The 18,301-nt window shown below is 56.4% G+C and overlaps 1 protein-coding gene across 15 annotated transcripts in view; it reads left to right on the top strand.

Moving 5' to 3' along the window:
- Positions 1–18,301, top strand: part of EXD3 (exonuclease 3'-5' domain containing 3) — a 295,908-nt gene that overhangs the window by 247,368 nt on the left and 30,239 nt on the right. The window contains exon 20 of one of the 15 annotated variants that reach the window (XM_049832283.1): positions 14,102–14,551. The exons of the other annotated variants lie outside the window; for them this stretch is intronic. Within the exon in view, the coding sequence (XP_049688240.1) occupies positions 14,102–14,539 (438 nt within the window). The 3' untranslated portion in view covers positions 14,540–14,551. Of the gene's footprint in view, positions 1–14,101; positions 14,552–18,301 lie in introns of those variants that run through there. 15 annotated transcript variants of the gene reach the window in all.

The raw sequence follows: 18,301 nt of genomic DNA, 5'->3' as shown, positions 1-18,301 counted from the left end.
TGACAGTCTGCTCCGGTTCGGACTTGGCAGGTGTCCCTCTCTTCTTCAGTCTGTTCGCAATGAAATGATTGCCCTGTCTTTAGCCATGGAAAGCCTTTTCCAGCCCTCTTTAAAGATCCCCTGATGTTTCACAAAATCTTTGACGTCTCGCATCTAGTTTACCCTGGGGAAGGAAAGGCTTCGGGGGGATCCAATAACATCTCATGCCTGCAAGGGTGTTACAAGGCAGTCAGGCTCTGCGAGGAGGTTCAGGCTGAGCAAGAGGCCATGGCCGTGCGTTGGATGGTCACAGAGAGGTTTCCACTGTGGTGATAATTAGGCACTGATGACCTGACCTTGGTGGAGCAGAGCAGACCCCTGGCTCTGCCCACTCGCCTTGTGCAGAGCGGCGCGGTGGTCCTGGTGGCAAGGCCAGCCCTAGGACCCCCTCAGCTCCCCTCCCTTGGGGAGCACTGTGCTTGCTGAGCCTTGGCACTCCATAGGAAGGTCTGGGAGCCCTAGCACAGCCAAGTGTGGCATGGCAGCCTTGGAGGCACTGGACACGTACCTAAAGCCTGGTGAGCTTTGGGTCTGGTGCTGTGGCCACAGCTCCCGGGGGTTGGAGGTGCAGTGGTGGGGTGCGGGTCAGCAGGACTCGTCCAGGCTTGGTGGGTGTGAATGTCACTGGGTACTGCTTGCACAGCACATGGATGCTCAGGTATGAATTACATTTAAGACCACTGAGCCAGAGGATTCTCGCCCAGCACTTTCCTGGACTCATGTCCCCAGGAGACCACGGCCCTAGGTTTCAGAGCTGGGCATCACAGCTTTCCAGGACAGCAACTTTGGCCCCAGGACACGTGATGTCCCCAGTGGCTCGGGTGATGGTGTTTTCCTTTCAGGCTATGCAGAGTAGCAGGACACATTTATGGTGCTGTCTGGTACAGGAGGTTCCTCACTTCTCCTTTCTTCTCTGGGAAAATGTTCAGAGAATCAAAAATAATAAATTTTAAAAGACATGGTATTCTCTTTTTCTAGTTCAGGGAAGAAGTCAGTGCTCTGTTTGTTAAAGATAATGGAGGCATGGATGTCTACTGTGTGGAAGAAACTACACCTGGTTTGCTCCCAAGTCCATCATCTCCAAGGCCTCTGACGGCTCAAACAGAATGAAAGAGAATCTGGCAATAGGGCTCAGCACAAAGCCTGTGCCTATGGTGCCTCGCTGGTCTGGCTCTCACTCCATGGTGGGCCCACCTCAAGCACCCCTCCCGGACCATTTTCTAAATGCATTTTGACAGTAGGGAGCTTTGAAGGCTGCCTCTGCCTCTCCCAGAGCAGAAATTTCCCCTTTCCTGCCTGATTGTGCGTCCCAGCTTCAAAGTGGCTGCAGAGTGCCTATGGCTGGGAAAACAGGCGTAAAATTAATTTGATGTGAATAGAGGATCTGAAGACACTGGAGAGCAGGAACTGCCTGTGCTGGGCTTGTGTGTTGGCGTGAGCTATGTGCACAGGGGCTGTGGGCACCCCAGAGAAGCCCCAGTACACCAGTAGGTCTGGCTGCCCGCTGGGACCCACAGCGGTGGCTGGCAGATGCCAGCACCCTCGTCAGCTCTGCTTGGCATCGTGCTCCCACCATGGGCCCTGCTTTTGGGGAACCAGCCCCTTGACAGGTCTGCAGTTCAGGAAGATTCATCTCACCTTCCTGGACACTTTGAAATGTTGGGTGCTTCAGTCTGGGCTATTCACCCATGACAGTGGTTTGGAGAGCAATAGGTCTTGGTCCCTGATGTCTCTAAATGCTGATGGGGAGAGTTGTCCGCAGCTGGAGTCTCTTTCTTCCCAAGGACAAGGAAGGGGTCCAGTGGGCAGAATGCAGTTGAACACCAAACTCAGGGCAGTTTAAGTCCTGTCCCCTGGGCCTCTGCTGTGCATGGTGCAGCAGGGAATGGTGGGAATAGGGCAGAGAGCTGAGGCGGCATGTCTGGCAGGCGACCGCATGACCCCATGCTCCCCTTGGCCTCTGCCAGGCTGCTTCCATGGGTGCAATATGGGGAGAGAGGGGGGAAATGGGTTATTTCTGCCCATGGCATAAATGCAGACCACCTCACCAGCTCGCTCGCTGGAGGAGTAGCAGTGCCCACCAGCAGCACACTGGCCCCAGCTCCCATAGCAAACCACGCTGCAGAGCCAAGGGCACATTTTACCATTTGGCTTTTGCTCATGGAGGGGGTTCAGTGCTGCAGTCGTGGTGAGAATTCACACATGCTCCCGACCACTGTCTCATCCCAGCTGGGATGGATGGCACTGCAGCTCACTCCGGATGCCAGTGCTGGGTGCCAGCCCTCGGTGTGGGGATTAGCACAGCCAGGATGATAGAGCAAAAACCCCCATTTGAGTGCCGCAAGGTATTTGAGCTCCTGCCATGCAGCAGGCTCACCTCCCCTCTTTCCTTTTGTCCCTTTGCTGGCTTTGATGCAATCCTGCTAGCCAGTGCGTCTCCCTGTGGCACTGCTCACCGCCCCGAGCCTGGGCAGTGGGCTGAGTGAGGTGACAAATAACCGGACACCAGGACTGTTGTTTATTTACTGTCGCAGCCCTGCAGACCCCCAGCTGAGCCTCTGGGCACTCTGACCACTTCGTCTTTTTGTTTCCTTCTTCACACATTTTTCTGGAGGCCGAGTTTTCATATCTCCTGTTTGTTTTGAATGCCGGGGGAGGGGGGGAGCGCAGACACGCGACTGCAAATTCCCAGCCTGGACCATGCTGTGTCCGCCACCTGCGTGACATGGGGCAGGAGGGTGTGAAAGCGCCTGCTGAGAACGTGCTTACGTTGCAACAGTGAAACCAGACGCCTGCAGCCACCCCACTCTTCATGTGGTCACAACGGCTGTGGCCCCCAGGGGAGCAAAGCAGCTCCTGAGCCCCCACTCCGACATACGTGGGCAGGCGCCTTCAGCTCCTGCAGGACCCGGCTGCAGCATTTTGTGGAGGATGCTGCGCTGGACTCACAGCTGTAACCGGAGGGAGGAATCAGGTGCTTTATCTGTAGGGGGTTGGGGAAGAGGGAGGTGGGAGCAGCCAGGAGAGTTCATCCCAGACAGGATAGTGCGTAAACCTGCTGTTGGCACGATTTTATTTTGGCACAAAGCTTCCTCCCAGCCCAAGGTGGCTCCGTGGCTGCTCAGTTCCCTGCGGTTCATTGCCAGCAAACCCAGCTATGTGGGGGGTTAGGGCTGGGTGAGCGTGGAGGGGACACATGTCCCCCAACAAACCCCAGCTCTGGTTCACAGGATGGTGTTGGGCTGGGCTGGACAGAGAAGTGAGCTCTGCAGGGACGGGCTGTGGGGACTGCTCGCTGCACCATTGCAGATGCCGGCTGGAAGCAGCCGGCTTGAGCAAGGATTCATCTGTCCTGAGTCTTCCCATGTGATTTTGTTGGGCCCCAGTTCTGGGTGATGCTCAGCCAGGCTGATAGTACTTGGGGGAGCACGTCCCACCAGGAAGCCCCAACAGCACCCTCTCCTTAGCCTTTATTTCAAAACAACACACAAGGAGTTTCATGCCAACCTCAGCAGCTCCAGCACATAGTTGTCCTGTGTCTCAGCACTAGTGTAGAGAGTCCTCTGGGGTCCTGGCCTAAAAATCAGATAACTTTTGGGTGCTCAGGGTTGTCTGGCTTTGCCCTCTGCCTCTGAGGTCACTGAGACAGGGCTAGGCGCACTGCCCGGAGGGGTTCCTCTCGCATCCCGGCCAGCTTCGGCTTGTCGCAGCCGTCTCACCTCTCCCAGCTGGCCTTTCCTTGACCATGCTCAGGACCTCCTCCCTTTCCTTCCCACATCCTCTCCTGCCATTTGGGAGCGGATCCTGTTTGTGGTGGACCCCTGAGGGTTTCACCCACTGGGCAGTTCCTTGTTTCTGGCTGCCGGTTTGTCAGATCCGGTCGGGGTTGTTGTTTTTTTGACCAATTCTTCATACTTTTGTGTTTTCATTTCTGTTGCTGCTTTGCCCCAGGTGCCCTCCGGAGCAGCCCAGCAACACACCAGGGTACAGGCAGGCTAAGGACATGCACGCACGTGCAGGAAGGGCAGGAAGCCGGGTGCAAATACTGCCTGGCAGCATGGCGCAGTGCCCAAACCGGAGCCTTTGGTGCTGGGCTGGCAGAGACAGACCCATGCTCCCTGCCAGGTCTGCCTGGTGAGAAGCACAGGGACAGCAGGATGGGGTCACACCAGGCTCCGTCTGTGTCGGAGCCTCCAGCAGGTTGGAGCTTCCTGCAGGGACCCTGGCTTTCCTCTCCTTCCTGCAGAAAGCTCGAGGAAAGGTGAAGCTTGGACCTGCAGACACGCAGCAAGAGAGCTGGATTCGCTTGCCCAGCATTTGTCCCCAAGTAGGTGTCAGCAGGTACCTGGGGAAGTGGGGTCACCCCAGCCTGTGACAGTGGCACAGGCTGGGTTCCAGCTGTGCCTTCCCCAGGGTACTGGAACTGTGCCGGGGTGCTTCATAGCAATGTGGGCAAGGCAGGAGCACCCAGGCTGGCCTGAGCACCCTGCACTGTCCTTAAGCATCCAGGCTGGCATTACCACCCATGCTGATATTAAGCACCTAGCGTGGCCTTAAACACCCAAACTGGAGTTAACACCTAGACTGGTGTTAAGTAAGTAGCTGGACTGGCATTAGCACCCAGGCTAGCGTTAGCATCTGGGCTGACCTTAAGCACCCAGACTGGTGTTAGCATCCAGGCTGGAATTAGCTCCCAGGCTGGTGTAAAACACAGGCACCAGCACCCCACGCTGGCAGGAGCACCCAGGCCAGCATCTCTTGACTCCCTGGATTCAGGGGAAGATGGACAGGACTGGGCTGCAGCAAAGCATGAGGCTAGAAAAGGGTTTGAGTTGGATTTGGTGGAGCTTGCAGGAGAACAATAATGGCCCTTGTAGAGCTGAGGAAAACCTGGAGGGATTTAGAGTAAAGCCAGCAGCTATTCACTGCTCTCTAGGGGGTCCTGGGTGTCTGACAGGCCCTTACCATATCCCTCTGGATCCCCATGTCCCCCAGTTAGGTGGCAGTGCCTCCTCCAGGGCAAACCCCCTCTCTGCTGGCACCCATGGGGTGCCACAGGGCGCAATACAGCTGCGGCCCGGGTGCTGCTCCCTGCTAGGCCCAGGCTAGCCACCATGCCCAGCCGGGGCACAGGGTATTTTGGCATGGCGGGGTGCAAAAGCCAAGCATTAAGAAGGGCTGCAGGACTTGGGGGTGACGGCAGCTGTGCTACTTCGGGCCGTCTGCAGCAGAGCAGCTCCCAGGGCTCTGCCAGCTCCCTGCCTGGCCTTTGGGGACAATGTCAGCAGGAAAGTGATTTGGGTTAATCCAAACTGCCTGTCCTGGGTGCCACAGTGGCACTTTCTCAGCTCCTGACCCTGACCAGAATTGACAGCACTAACCCCAGCCGGCCTCTCCCTGGCCCACGGCTGACCCCACGGGAGCAGCGAGAGGGGCCGTGCTGAGGCTGCCACCACGTTCCCCTGCAGGTCTGGACCCTCCAGCTGAAACACTTTCTGTCTCCCGAGGGATTTAGGGGCACTGCTCCTGTTCACAGCCCAGGGCACAAATCTTCCAGCAGGCCAACAGGCCTTGCATGCAGTCAGCATGGGAGTGGGTCCCAGTGGAAGCTGCAGCGGCCATGCCAGAGGCTGCCATCCCCAGATGATCCAAGTGCCGGAGGAGCCATAGCATGGCTTTTGGGAGGATATTCCTTAGGGAATGCTGAGGTGCTGCAGCATTGGGGAAGTAACGGGCTCTTTCTCAGTGTGTCCCTTTTGGGGTGCCTTGGCCTTGGCGGTGAGTAACCCCGAAGCCTGCAGCAAGGCCTGGGGGCTTTATCCTGTGAGACCACCAGAACAATGGAGGGTTAGACTGCACGGTACCCGCTCAGCCAGGAGCATTTTTGCCACTTTACTTTCTCTCTGCTCTTGCAACACAAAGAGCAAAGCTGCCAGTTTGCCTGGAATGACCTCTGTGCCCTACAGACCTAACCCCTTCCTCAAAAAGACAAAAATCCCATTGCCTTGCACCTCCATCTGTTTAGCGAACAGTTTAACCTAACAAGATTAGTATTCGAGGTCGGCTCTTCTTCTTTTACATTTTTCCCCCACCGTTTGCAAAGAAAACAGCATTAGATTTAGGACAAAAGCTTGAAACCCCTCATTTGTAAGTAGCGCAGCCTTTGGAAACTGTTTTGTTCCAAAGTTATCTGGGGAAAGGGCTTGCGAATCCTCCCCTAAAGCAAACAAGAGTCGGCCAAGGGGCTCGGCCCTGGGGAGGATGGAGCCCAACCCAGGGCACCTGTGCCCAGCTCTGCCCACTGTGGGGTTGGGGCAATTTCATCGGTTTATTCCCCCCAAGGAGGTTTGTGAAGAGAGAGGATTGTGGTAGCAGGGAGAAGCTGCAGTGGGGTGGCTGCAACAGGAGGCAATTGGGGTTAGAGTTGCCCTGTTCCCCCATAGACACCCTCCGGTGATGTTCCAGCACATACCTCCATCCCTGTTGGGAAAGCGTGGGGAGCACAGGCTCATCGCCAGAGGTTGTGTATGAAACCGCCACAGGAGGAGGGTCATGAAAGAGCAGTGAGCATCAAAGCCAAATTAACCTGAGAGGGGACACAAGTGCTTTTTTTTTTTTATGTGTGTGCATGCTTGTTCCTTAAACACCATCACATCCCACCACGAGCCCCTTCTAGCAGGCTGAGCTACCCAGCCCCCAGCTGCAGCCTGGCACTGCCCAGAGGGGTGATGGCCTAAAGAGTCCCCAGGGAATTGTCATCAGGGTTGGGGGAAAAAGGTGAAGGGTTTGATTTTCATTCTTTGGGACTGTTTTCCCCTCCCTCATCTCCTGCCTACCCCCTCCCTTTTTGCCACATTGTGCTGAGCTTGAATCAGGCCTTCACAAAGGGGATTAGAGGCCGGTTGCTGATAAATAGCAAAGCAGGTTGGAAGCGTGGGAACCAGCCATGGCACAGTGCGGAGGGACATTCCTGCTCCGGAGGGCCGGGCGGGAGCAAAAGTCCGGGCTAACCCCGGGTCACCCGGGGGACCCAGCGCCTGAGAAGATTTGTTCGGACACTGGCTTTTGTTGTGCACAGTTCCGTGTCAGCCCAGCGTGTCTCTTGCTGCTATTGATGGGGAAGGAAAGCGCTATTGTCAGGCGCCTGAGGGCCCCCCTTTCACTCCTGTGCTCTCGGGGTGACGTCAAGGTGGTACGTGGGAACCCGACTGGCCAGCCCAGAGCAGGGTGAGCAGGCCCAGTGATGCTCCAGGTCTGCTGGCCCACGTGCAAGGTGAGGAGAGATGCTTGAGGGGGTCTCTGGGAGCTAAGCATTGCCTGCAGGGCCAGGAGCTGTGCTTTGCCCCTTGCAAGATGTCCCAGCGCTGCCGGGAGAGCTGGGGCCGGGCAGGACAGATGCTCCAGCAGGCAGCTGGGTGGGAATGTGGAGGGCGTTTTTCTTTATCTCAGCGCTGGCGTTATCAGTGAAATTTCCCAGAGGGAGGAGGTGAGGCAGGATCATGCCAAAAATTCATGCCGGGAAACGGCTGCTGGATGAGAGCACAGCTGCCCAGCCCTGTGAATCCCAGGGGCGTCTGCAGTGTCAGCTCTCGTCCCACCTGGACACCTGCTGATGGCTTGAGCATTCCCTCATCCTCAGGCTCTTATTTGCTGTCACAGTTTTAATCTGCATCTGGAGATCCTGAGAAAGGTGGGAGAAGGGCCCAGGGCTGGATCTGACCCGTCCCTCTGTCCAGCTCCTGCTCCGGCCTCTTTTCAGGAAAAGGGCAGGCAGGGAATTTCCCCAATAAAGCACTGAGCTGCTAAATGAGGCTCAGCTGCTTTGCATCTGGCGCCGAGGCTCGCTACAGCATCACAGAGCATCTGGGGACAGGCGGCGTGCCAGGGAGGGAGCCTGCTGGGAAAATCCCTCCATCCCGCCTCCAGCTTTTCCCCCTGTGACCTGACAGCGAGGAGCTGCAGGTGACCTTGAACCCTGCAAGCTGCCTGGTCCTGGTCGGGGCTCTGCATGTTTCATCTACCATCTCTCATCTCAGAAAATGAGCTGAGCACCAAGACTGGGACTTGCTCCCAGCCCTCATTTCTCCTCTGAAGCCTGATTTTGCTGCCGAAGGCTTGCTGAGAGCTGAGGCTCCAGTACCCCATCCTCTGGGGTCCGTGCAGGGACCACCAGGGGGGGAGTGGCTCCAGAGCCAACCACAGAAGCTCAAACAAGCTGAAGCCAAACAGTCAAAACAGCCATATGCAAGTGGGACCCACAGGCTTTGCGTCCAACAGAGAGGCAAATAGGGGAGACTGACAAATGTATTTGCTGCCACTGGCTCCTCCAGCTGCATCCCACCATGTCAGAAGTTAAAACAAAAGCCTCCTCTATGAGCTGGGATTACCCTGGAGAAACGGGGTAGCCCAAGCAGGACAGTGGGAATGTGGCTGCTCTGCTGCTGAAGATGCACACTGCCCTTCCTGGGAAATCTGTGTGGGCAGCCGTGGAAATATTCCTGGAGGTCACTTGGGAGTCTAGGAGCTGGAGAGGCAGTGTAGCTCTGTTAGGGCTGGGCAATGGCCAAGTTTTTTTCAAAGAGCCATGAAAAAAACAGGACCGGCTTCCAAGAAGCAGGATTTTCAGCATGCGCTGGTCTGGGTCCTTCCTGGTGGGTGGAAGGAGTGAGTCGCTGCCTGGCCACATTTTCGGGGCCTTGCCCAAAATGCCTCCCTGGCCCCATGCATCCCTGAGGGCAAGGACCCACCATGCTGCACGCCACTGCCACAGGTTGCTTGTGCCCGAGTGCTGACTCAGCACACGGCAAGCCTGGGGTGTTCCTGGTGAGCCTTGGAGCATGCACAGATGTGGGGCAAGGATGGGGATGGCGATGGGAATGAGGATGGGGATGAGATGGAGATGGGGATGAGGACAGGGATGCCTTCCTGCTCGGAGCAAATGGGGTGCTTTCAGACACATAACCCTTGTTCAGGTCCCTGCACAAAACCAGCCATGTTGCCCAGGCTCCCCAGGACACCCACCCCACACTCTGCCTGTCCACCTCCTCTTCCTCTCCTGTGGGCACAGAGACCCACAGGGCTGGAGGGAGCTGGGGTGGGAACAGCCTGAGACAGCCGAGTCCTGCCCGTCACAGTGTTGTCCTGCACTGTTGGTGCATGCCTGGCTGTGGCACATGCCGCAGGCACGGAGAGGCAACTCCCCAGCACTGGGAAGGAGACGGTGTTCTGGGTGAGGATGCTTCTTCCAGCCACTGCCCTTTGGGTGCCCAACCTGGTGCAAAGGCATCTCCATCAGCCCAGCACCCACCCATCTGCCTCAAAAACCCCGCGGGGCACTGCATCACCCACCCCCAAGCCAGGCTGAGCCCCCCTCGGGTGCTCAGATGAGCCATCAGACAAACATTATCTCTGGCCTCTCCCACTACAGCTCACCCCTGCAGACTTGCTGAAGGGACCCAGCCGGTTGCTGGCAGCCATGGGCTGCTGTTGGATTTTTCTATAGAAAATAAATAGTTCTGCAACAGGAGAGGATTTTTTATTTTTATTATTATTATTATCAGGCTATCAGACTCACCAACTTAGCCGTGCCTAATCGAATACAGCTGTTTCCTGTGCACTCAACAACAGGCCTGACACTCTGCTGTCCTCCCGGCCGGTTTATTTAAATAGGTAAGATCTGGATTTCCGGAGTGAAACAAACAGTGCCGGACGCCTGGACCGGTCCAGCCCTGAACCCTCTGCGCCCCGGCAGTACCCCCACTGCCTCTCTGAGCCTTCGGTCCCCTTTGGGGTCTCCTCTGCCACTGTGACAGGGCAGGGACGGCTGGAGAAGGCGCTTGTGGAGGTGCTGCTGGTGGCTGGTTTTATTCCTTTATTCTGGTGCTGGGAGAGGGCCAAGTGCAATTGTCCCCTTGTCCCAAAAGACCACATTTGTCTGGCTGGAGTCTTTAAGGCATTTGTCTGGGACACCTGAGGATCAGACCTCTCCATTCCATCAGTGGGATGCTAAACCCATGTGCCCCTCACACTACTCTGCAAACCATGGTGCTGTGTGTCCCAGGGGAGAAGAAATGCCCTGCGATGAGTTAAAAGGATAAATAGTAAATGTGAGAAAGGGCAAGTAGCCAGGATGGTTGGGGTTGGCAGGGGAAGGCAGGCTGGGAGCATCAGTGTGTGTTAAGACAGACTGTCAGGTTTTCTGGGCTGAGTTTTATGACTGTTTTGCAAGGTTACATTAAATTCAGATGGATATTAACCTTTCAGTTGCTGCAATCACGCAAAACAATTCAATTAACAAGAGGTGCTAATTGCTTCCTTCTAACTGATGTTCAACATTTGACCAGCCAGAAAGCAGGCTTGAAAACTGGGTTTCTCCGAGATACCTCACTGGGACTCGTGAAGGCACGTGGGGCAAACTCCCCGGGACTTCTAAATGTCCCCATGTGGCAGATCTGAGCTGGGACAGACAGGACGGGTGTGTTCTGCTCAGGCACAGATGCCTTCCTCATGAAGGGTTTGGGTCAGACCAGAGAGGACCATCCTGCCAGGGCTCCCCTTGCCCCATCATCCCCGACCCCATCGCCAGCAGGTTTGCAGCTCGTGATGCTCATCGGTGGCAGCCCCATGTGCTGGGAGCCACGGTGGCTCTGCCGCCTGCGGCCCTCCCTCAGTTCAGAGCCCCCCTTGCCCACGAGCGTCACCGTTCCCACAGCTCATCCCTTTGACTCTTCGCAGAAGAGCCATTTGGTGGTGTGAAAACTCTTTGGTGTTAGTTACTGGCTTTTTGGGTGCAGTTATGTGACATGGTGATGCTGATGTGTCCTGACACCATGTGCCCATGCGGTGTCCGTCCCAGCATTGCACTTGCTCCAGCATTGCATTGCCCAGCTGGGGCATTGCACCACCGGCCTCAGCACAGGCAGCTGAAGTGCCAGTATACTCTTTGTCTGGTTTGTAAGATTTGTATGGGGCTCACTTGGCTCCCTGGGCTGGGTCATGTCCCCAGGCCTGACGGCCCCAATGGCACCGTTGCCGCTCCCTGTCAGAGTCAGTGCACGCAGTGATGCTGCTTGGCGTGCGCCCAGCCCGGGCTGTGGTCCCTTCCAGTACCACCACTGGGATGGCACCCATGGGTGGGTGGTTCCCAGTGACAGCTTGGGTCAGAGCTGCCCCCGCAGTGCAGAGCTGGGAGCTGCATGCAGCTAACACTGGCAGTGCACGGCTGCCATGGGGCAGCTCTCGGCCTGGGCTCACATGGGAGTCCTGTAGTCAGGGTGCTTCACATGAGCCTGTTGCTTTCCCTTTCTTATTTCTTTTTTTTTTGTGTGTCCTTTCCCTTTTTCTTTTTCTTCTTAATTTTCTTTCTATTTTTCTTTTTCTCTTTCTCTCTTTCTTGTTCTCATTGTCTCCCAGCTTTTCAGATGACCCAGCTGTGCTCTCTTTGCAGTTCATACCCACCAGGCATCTTGTTTAATGCTACTCATAAGGATTCACAGCCCTTTGGCAGAGGTATCACTGTGTCCCCATGCCCAGACACCCTGACCTATGTTGTGATAGTGAAGCCTTGTCACCTTTATACCAAAATCCAAAGATAAGCTGTAGCAGGACCATAAACTGCTGGGTTGTTTGCCAGGATGATGGTGAGCTTCCCTCCCACCTGGGCTGGTGGTCAGGCAGGGTGGCCGGGACGGTTCCTTCAGGCTTTAAGGCTGGGGAACCACCTCGTCATCCATCACGGGCAACACCAGGGTGGCACGGATGTCTGCCTGCTGGGGTAGATGGCTCCCCATCCCAGCGGGCTGGTTTTGCATTGGCACAAGTTAACAAAAATGAGCGGAGTTTAAGCAAACATGAACGAGAGCAGGCGCAAGCCCAGCATCCTCTCATTTGCAGAGAGAACCAGAAGAAATCCTGGTGCTTCAATTTCTCTGCAGGCACCTGGGAGCAGCCAGATTTTGGGGGTCCTTTGCCGGTGACTGCAGAGGTGACCTCTGATTCCAGGACAGAGGTCCTCACCCACCACCCCCCTCCCATCAAGAGGGATCTTGCAGGGCAGCCAGGTTGCCAGCCGTTTGGTCCCAGCAGTGTAAGGCCAAGTGCTGATGCCGGCATGAGTGGCCAGTGACGGGGGCAGCTGCCGCGAGAGGGGAGCGATTTGCACCTCCAGGCGGGAGATGAAAGAGCCGCTGGCGCTTAGACATGAAAGAGCTGGCAGGGCCGTGGTGCAGGGCGAGGATGGGAGGTGAGGGGAAGCCCCAAGAGTTGTTTTTCTTCTCATCTCTGCCGCGCAGCAGGACAGCGGCAGCCAATGCTGGGCTTTCCCAGGGCCGTGGTAGTGCAGGGTCCCGTGCCGAGCCCCATGCCGCAGCACTGTGGTCCCCTCCCAGCTCCCGGCTGAGATGCTGAGGTGGCGGCAGGACCCACTGAGCATCTGTCAGGGCATTGCATGGAGGAAGGGAGGCTCTGGGGGTGTTTGTCAAAGGAGAAAGGGTGCAGGGGGTTGTTCTGCTCCTGGCCCTGCCCACGACGGTGCTGGCTGCTTGGGGTTGTCCCTGTCACCCAGCGTCAGGTGCCATTGTGCAGCGGTGATGCAGCAGTGACACAGCCTTGGGCGAAGTCTCCATCTCTGTTTTGTGCATGGTGAGGCCGGGGACAGGACTTGGTAGCTTGTCTGAGAGTGGCAGGGGAATGGCAAACATTGGTGTCCCAGTCCCTGGGACTCCTGTCCCCAAGCAAGAGCGTTGCCATGTCACATCATCACGGTGCAGCATGCAGTGGGAGCCCAGCATGACTAGTGCCCTGCCCTGTGCTGTGCCATGCTGCCATTGTACACCATGCTCCCTTTAGCTCAGCCCTGGGGTTTCGGGTGCAGGTGCAGATTTGGCTGTGCCAGGACCACCTGGGTGCTCTTCACAGGGGTAGCTGTGTGTCACGCTGGTCTTTCAGTGTCTCCTCTGCCATCTCCACTCAGACTCTGTAATTCGGCAGGGCACAGGTAGCACCCGGGTAGATCCCTTTTTATCATGGGGGGATAATAATGTCTCTTTAGCCTCTCCTTTGCCTGAGAGTAAAACTGGAGGAGCAGGAATCCTGAGGGCAGTCAGAGTCACCATGAGCTGAGCGGTGTCTCCTGGGCTGCCAAGGATGCTCTGCTTCAGAGGTCCCTGTAACCTTCTGCATTGGTGTGGTTTGTCCCTAGTAGCTCATGCAGAGCAGTGAGGCCAGAGGCTGGTGCTCTGGCAGATCGGCACCCACACCTTCCCCAGAAAGCCTTGGACTTGGAGGTTTTGACTTTGACTTGCCTTGGACTTTGAGGTTGAGCCTCCAAGACCAAATGGCAAGCTGCTTCCCCCCCAAGGCCTCTACCCAGGTACCATTTTTCATTTCCATGTATCATTTTTGTATGCAAGAATTTGTGTGAGGGCCTGGGCTGTTGTTTTGAGGAACCTCAACCTTGCAGGTACCCATGAAATGGGGCTGAGCAGGAGAAGCTCCCACCCAGCTGCTCCCTCCAGCCCTCCCTCCCAGGGCAAATACCAAGTCTGCTTGCCCTGGGCTGCTCAGGCAGAGCTCAGAGGGTTTTATCCTCCAGTCCTGGCCCTGTGCATCCCAGAGCTCTGCTGGTCTGCAGGACCTCCTGGCAGGCAGTGGCCAGAGGCCCTGACCAGCAATGGCCACAAGAAATGACCAGTGAGGAAAAGGGCACTGAGCCCCCCTGACATAGCAGGTGGGGACCAGAAAGGCTTCAGGGACCTGCAGAGAGTGTTGGGTGAGGATGCTGATGGAGCCGAAGAGGTCTCTAGCTTGGCATCTGCATGAACTGGACTGCAACGTGCTCATCACTGCATGGTCTGAACTGAAAAATGGAGGTGGGGAATCACTTGTTTTAGCTTAAAATGTTACATTTGAAGTTAATTTTCCTTGCCTCAAGGTGGCTTGGTTGGTTCTGAACCTCTTTGAAATGATTGGGTTCAGGTGGACCTCAGGCAGGGGAAGCGGAAAATCCAGAGCCGTCCTCTAAACCTGTCTCTCTGTTTGTGTCTTCTGGCTGGTCTCCCAGCAGGTCCGGGGCTGCTGCCTGCCCTGGGAACAAGTGTGCTTGCTTGGACGATGCTGTACATCTCTCATGCTGGACCCGAGTGTGCTGGACATTTGGAGCTGGGGAGGAGCTCTGGGCAGCGGGGCTGGGCTGAAGGCAGTGGACAAACCCTCCTGGCCACTCCTCTCTCACAGCTACAGCAAGTTTGACAGTGCTCTGCCTGCCCCTGCCTGGAGAGCATCAATCTCTTCAGGACCTGTGGGATTCAGCTGGCACTGGGAAGCCTGGGGACGATGGCCAGGGGGACGAGGGTCCCGACTCAGCTCTGCGCCTCTCCTCTGCACCAGCTCTCCCTCCTCCTGCCTCGTCCGCCCTGGCTGCTGGGTAAGGATCGCTTCTTACCTTGCACAAAACTTAACACCCATGGCCTTGGCTCAATTTGTGGCTCAAGGGTACTTCTGAACTATGGACAGGCAGCACTAACTCGCCCGCATGCTCGTCTCCATTACACAGACACATGTGTGCAGAGGTGCTGCTGCAGCCAATGCCAGTGCAGCGGACAGGCTTCGCCCTCGCTGCCGCAAGCACCACGGCATCTGTGTCGGGTGATGAACTAAATCTGCCGCTGGGTTTCCCAGCCCATCTGCTGGACACTAAGAGTGAACCAAGAGTTTTTTGAAACCAGCCCAGAAACACACCAGGAGACAGCCTGTGTTAATCATGCTTCTGCTTCCCCCTGAATTCCAGTCCTCTGACATGTTTAGATCAAGCCTGATGACCCAAATCTGACTGCAGCAACTGGGAAAAAAAGTGACCCACTGAAAAGAGCAGCCCAGGAGAGCAGCCATGTGTGCTTCAGGCCACCCTGGGCCGCTGCACCCGACCACACCACGGAGGAGAGCAGCCAGGCAGCACCAAAACGTTTCACCAGTTTTAATTCAATTACTTTACAAAACAGCATGTAGCACTGATGACACCTTCATAGCATCCCGTGGAAGCGAAACAGCTCTGGAAGCTGTTGCCTGCAGCCTGTGTGAAACAGCTTAGTGGGCTGGGGCCAGGATCTAATAAACATGTGTGTGCAATGCAAAAACCACCTGCCTCTTTGCAACGGGACCCGCCAACAGAGCTGGGGGAGCACCCCATCACTGCCCCATGCTGGGGCACTGGGAATGGGCCAGCAGCTAGTTGAGGGACCTGGAAAAGTCCCTCAGCCCTTAGGGACAGGCAGGTTGTAGGAGCTGCCTTCACAGCTGACTGCAGGTGGAGGCAGGCAGGGAAGGAAGCAATGGACCGGGGCGGGGTGGTGAAATGGACACAAATCTCTCCTTTCTCCTGCTTTCCTTGTTAGAAGCATGGTCGAGGCTGCAAGGCAATAAGTGAGTGTGGGATTTGTGGGGTCTCGCAGCCATGTGGGAAGGCAGGGATGTGTCACCAGGTGTGGGACTCTTCAGGCATTCAGCACTTACTGTGACCCTAGGCACCTCTGAAGCCCACTTCCCTGAGCTGTCAAAGGTCTCCAGCAAAAAGTGGGGCAGAGCAGATATTTTTGAAGTGAAGAAATCAGGAAAACTTTTCTTTTTCTCACACAGAGCCCAATCTCTCCTCTAGCCCCTTCTTTATCTTGGCATCAAGCAGCTGTGATGGGCAGAAGCTCATATTGCCCCAAATCCCAGACAGGTCTCATTTAATTAAAAGCCTGAGCAAGGAGGATGTTACTCCAACTGTTCATCTTCTCAGGCGATGTCTGCCAATGTCTGGGGTAGGGAAATGTGGTCCACAGTGATACACATTCCGTCCCTGCTGCTGCCATGTTTCCCAGGGAGGCCATCACCTTCTGTGCTCGGTGCTCTTAAAATCTTGCCGCTCTGGATGCTGACCTGGGGCCTCAGGTGTTGTGCAGATGGGTTTTTCCATGGCCGGGTGATGCTTTCCCAGCCTCACTTCCCACCTTTCAGGGTAGCCTGAAGGGTTGTGGGAGTTGCAGACATCACAAATCCCAACCTGCTTTGGTCAGCGGTGCGGGAAGAACCAGCCTGAGCCCTGCAAACTGCTTAGGGGCAGCCTGGGGTGAGCTGCAGCGGCTCCAGTGGCTGAAGGGGGTCTGCCACCTGGGGACCCCTGTCTAGCGGACAGCTGAGGCAGCGTGCCCTGACGGGGAAAGGCTCCCTGCAGCATAAACCCCATGGGAGGAAGTCCCCCTTGCACCTCTACCCACAACCCCATCAATCCCTCCCTGGGGCGACAGGCAAGGAGGACCCCAGCCATCTCAGGGTCTGGAAGAAGGACACCTCACCCTGGGTGGGCTTCCCCTGCTCCATTCCACTGGGGCTGCATGCCTGGCTGGCCCCCCACTCATGGAGCCCCGTCCTCCCCCTGGAGCATCTGCTGGGGCTCAGCAAGGTCTGCATGGAGCCAGTGGGGCCGGCTGGCCCCAGAGCCCCTGCTAAGTGCTTGTGGTGTTGGGGTTTTTTCCACTCCTGGGAACCAAGCATCAGCTTTTGTTTGCGAACAGACCATAGCTTTCATGTGAAAAGGTTAGTACAGTATGTTAGTTCCTAATGAGGGGATAATAGAGTCTGATTCTCACACCCCGGGGACTGTGAGGTGACAGCAGCACGGGAGAAGGGTATTTAACACCTTCGCCCTGGGAACCTTTTCCCTTCCCAGTCAGAGTCCCCAGGCTTTGCCAAGACCAGAGAGGAGGAGGAGTGCATTGCAGCACCTTTGTCCCAGCTTCCCTCTCGTGCCCCAATCCCATCCCATCAGCACACACGTCCTTGCAGTGGGGGCAGCTGGCGGAAGAGCCTGGGAAACAGTCAGCCAACAAGTTAGGATCTGGCCCCCCATCACTGGCTCACAGTGTCAAAATCTCCCCAACTGTGGGCACTGTGAGGAGACTGTGGGACACAGTGCCTGTCAGGGACGCGGTCCCCAGGACCGGGTGTGCGGGGAGTTGAGGGTGAGCCCCCTTGGTGTGTGTGCTGCCCAGATGATGGGTGCCCTCAGTCTGTGCCCCTGTGGCTATCACCTCCCTTGCTGCCTTGCAGCCGTGTCTGTGCCAGGACTGGGACTCATGGTGCATCCTCGGTGAACCAGGATTCAGGGGCATACATGCCCCGCAAAGCCCAGGCAGCGCAGCACAGCCTGGGTGCCATGTGGGGAGGCTTTAAGGGGCCTGCTGCCCTGCCTTGCTTTTCCTAGAAAAATCAAGATTCCTTCCTAAACCCAGCCTCCCACCCCATCCTGCTGCAGTGGCTTAGGAGGGGAACGAGCCCTAAGAGTGCGTGGCACCTGGGGACAGTCCCATGCATGGCCGTGGCCTCCTCCACAGCTGTCAGCCATCCGCAGCTATGTGTCATCCCAGGAGGGTACCAGATACAGGTCAGTGTTGCCATTTTCTTGGGGTTAACAGCATCCAGCAAGGGCAGCCCAAATGCCAGGGTGAGGTTTTGCAGGGACAATTGCCTGCCCAGTGGCAGGAACCACATCACCGGTGGCGGTTGGAGGCATGGAGCCTCGCTGGGGCAGGAGAGGAGCCTCCCTGAGGAGCATGCTGCTGCTGCTTTTCTAAGGGGAGGTGGGCCGAGTTAGATTAAACCCCTGGCTGCTGTATTTATTGAGGGAGTTCAACTCAGACTGCCTGTGTGGGGAGCTGGAATGTCCTCGGAGCAAGAGAGACCAGTTTTGCCAAATTCCACCCCCACGGGATGCCAAATTACAAGTGTCATTGCCTGGGCTGTCACTCCAATCTGCACAACACCTTCCCACTACTTAGCAATCTTAGAAATGGCAGTTTTTTGTAGTAGCCCTTTCCTGGGTGACCTGTTTCTTAGTGAGGTTGCATGTGGGAAACCACCAGCTTGCAGGTCCCCAGCGAGCTGGAGCCACATGTCCCTGGTTTGCTGCTCCTGCAGGATCATGCTCAGGTGGGATGAGGGGTGCTGCAAAACAGCAGCTGAGCTACACCCGTGCCAGCAGCTCAGTGCTGCCATGTCCCCTCCACGAGGCTGGGTCATACATCAGAGCATGAGGGGTGGGGGTTTTTGGGGGGTATGGTCTGTGCCTGCTAGAAACAAGGTGCTGAGGGATTACTGCAACTAATGGCCAAAGACTGCGTTTAATAGCATGGGGAGGGCTGGCTCCTGTCATGCTCACCGGGCTTTGCCAGGTCACCATCACCTTACCCATCCTGGGCATCCAGGTGATCCACGGGGGGTCTTC

Source organism: Accipiter gentilis, chromosome 29 (genome assembly GCF_929443795.1).
Source record: "Accipiter gentilis chromosome 29, bAccGen1.1, whole genome shotgun sequence".
NCBI lineage: Eukaryota > Metazoa > Chordata > Aves > Accipitriformes > Accipitridae > Astur > Astur gentilis.
This window is presented reverse-complemented; position numbering and strand designations above follow the sequence as displayed.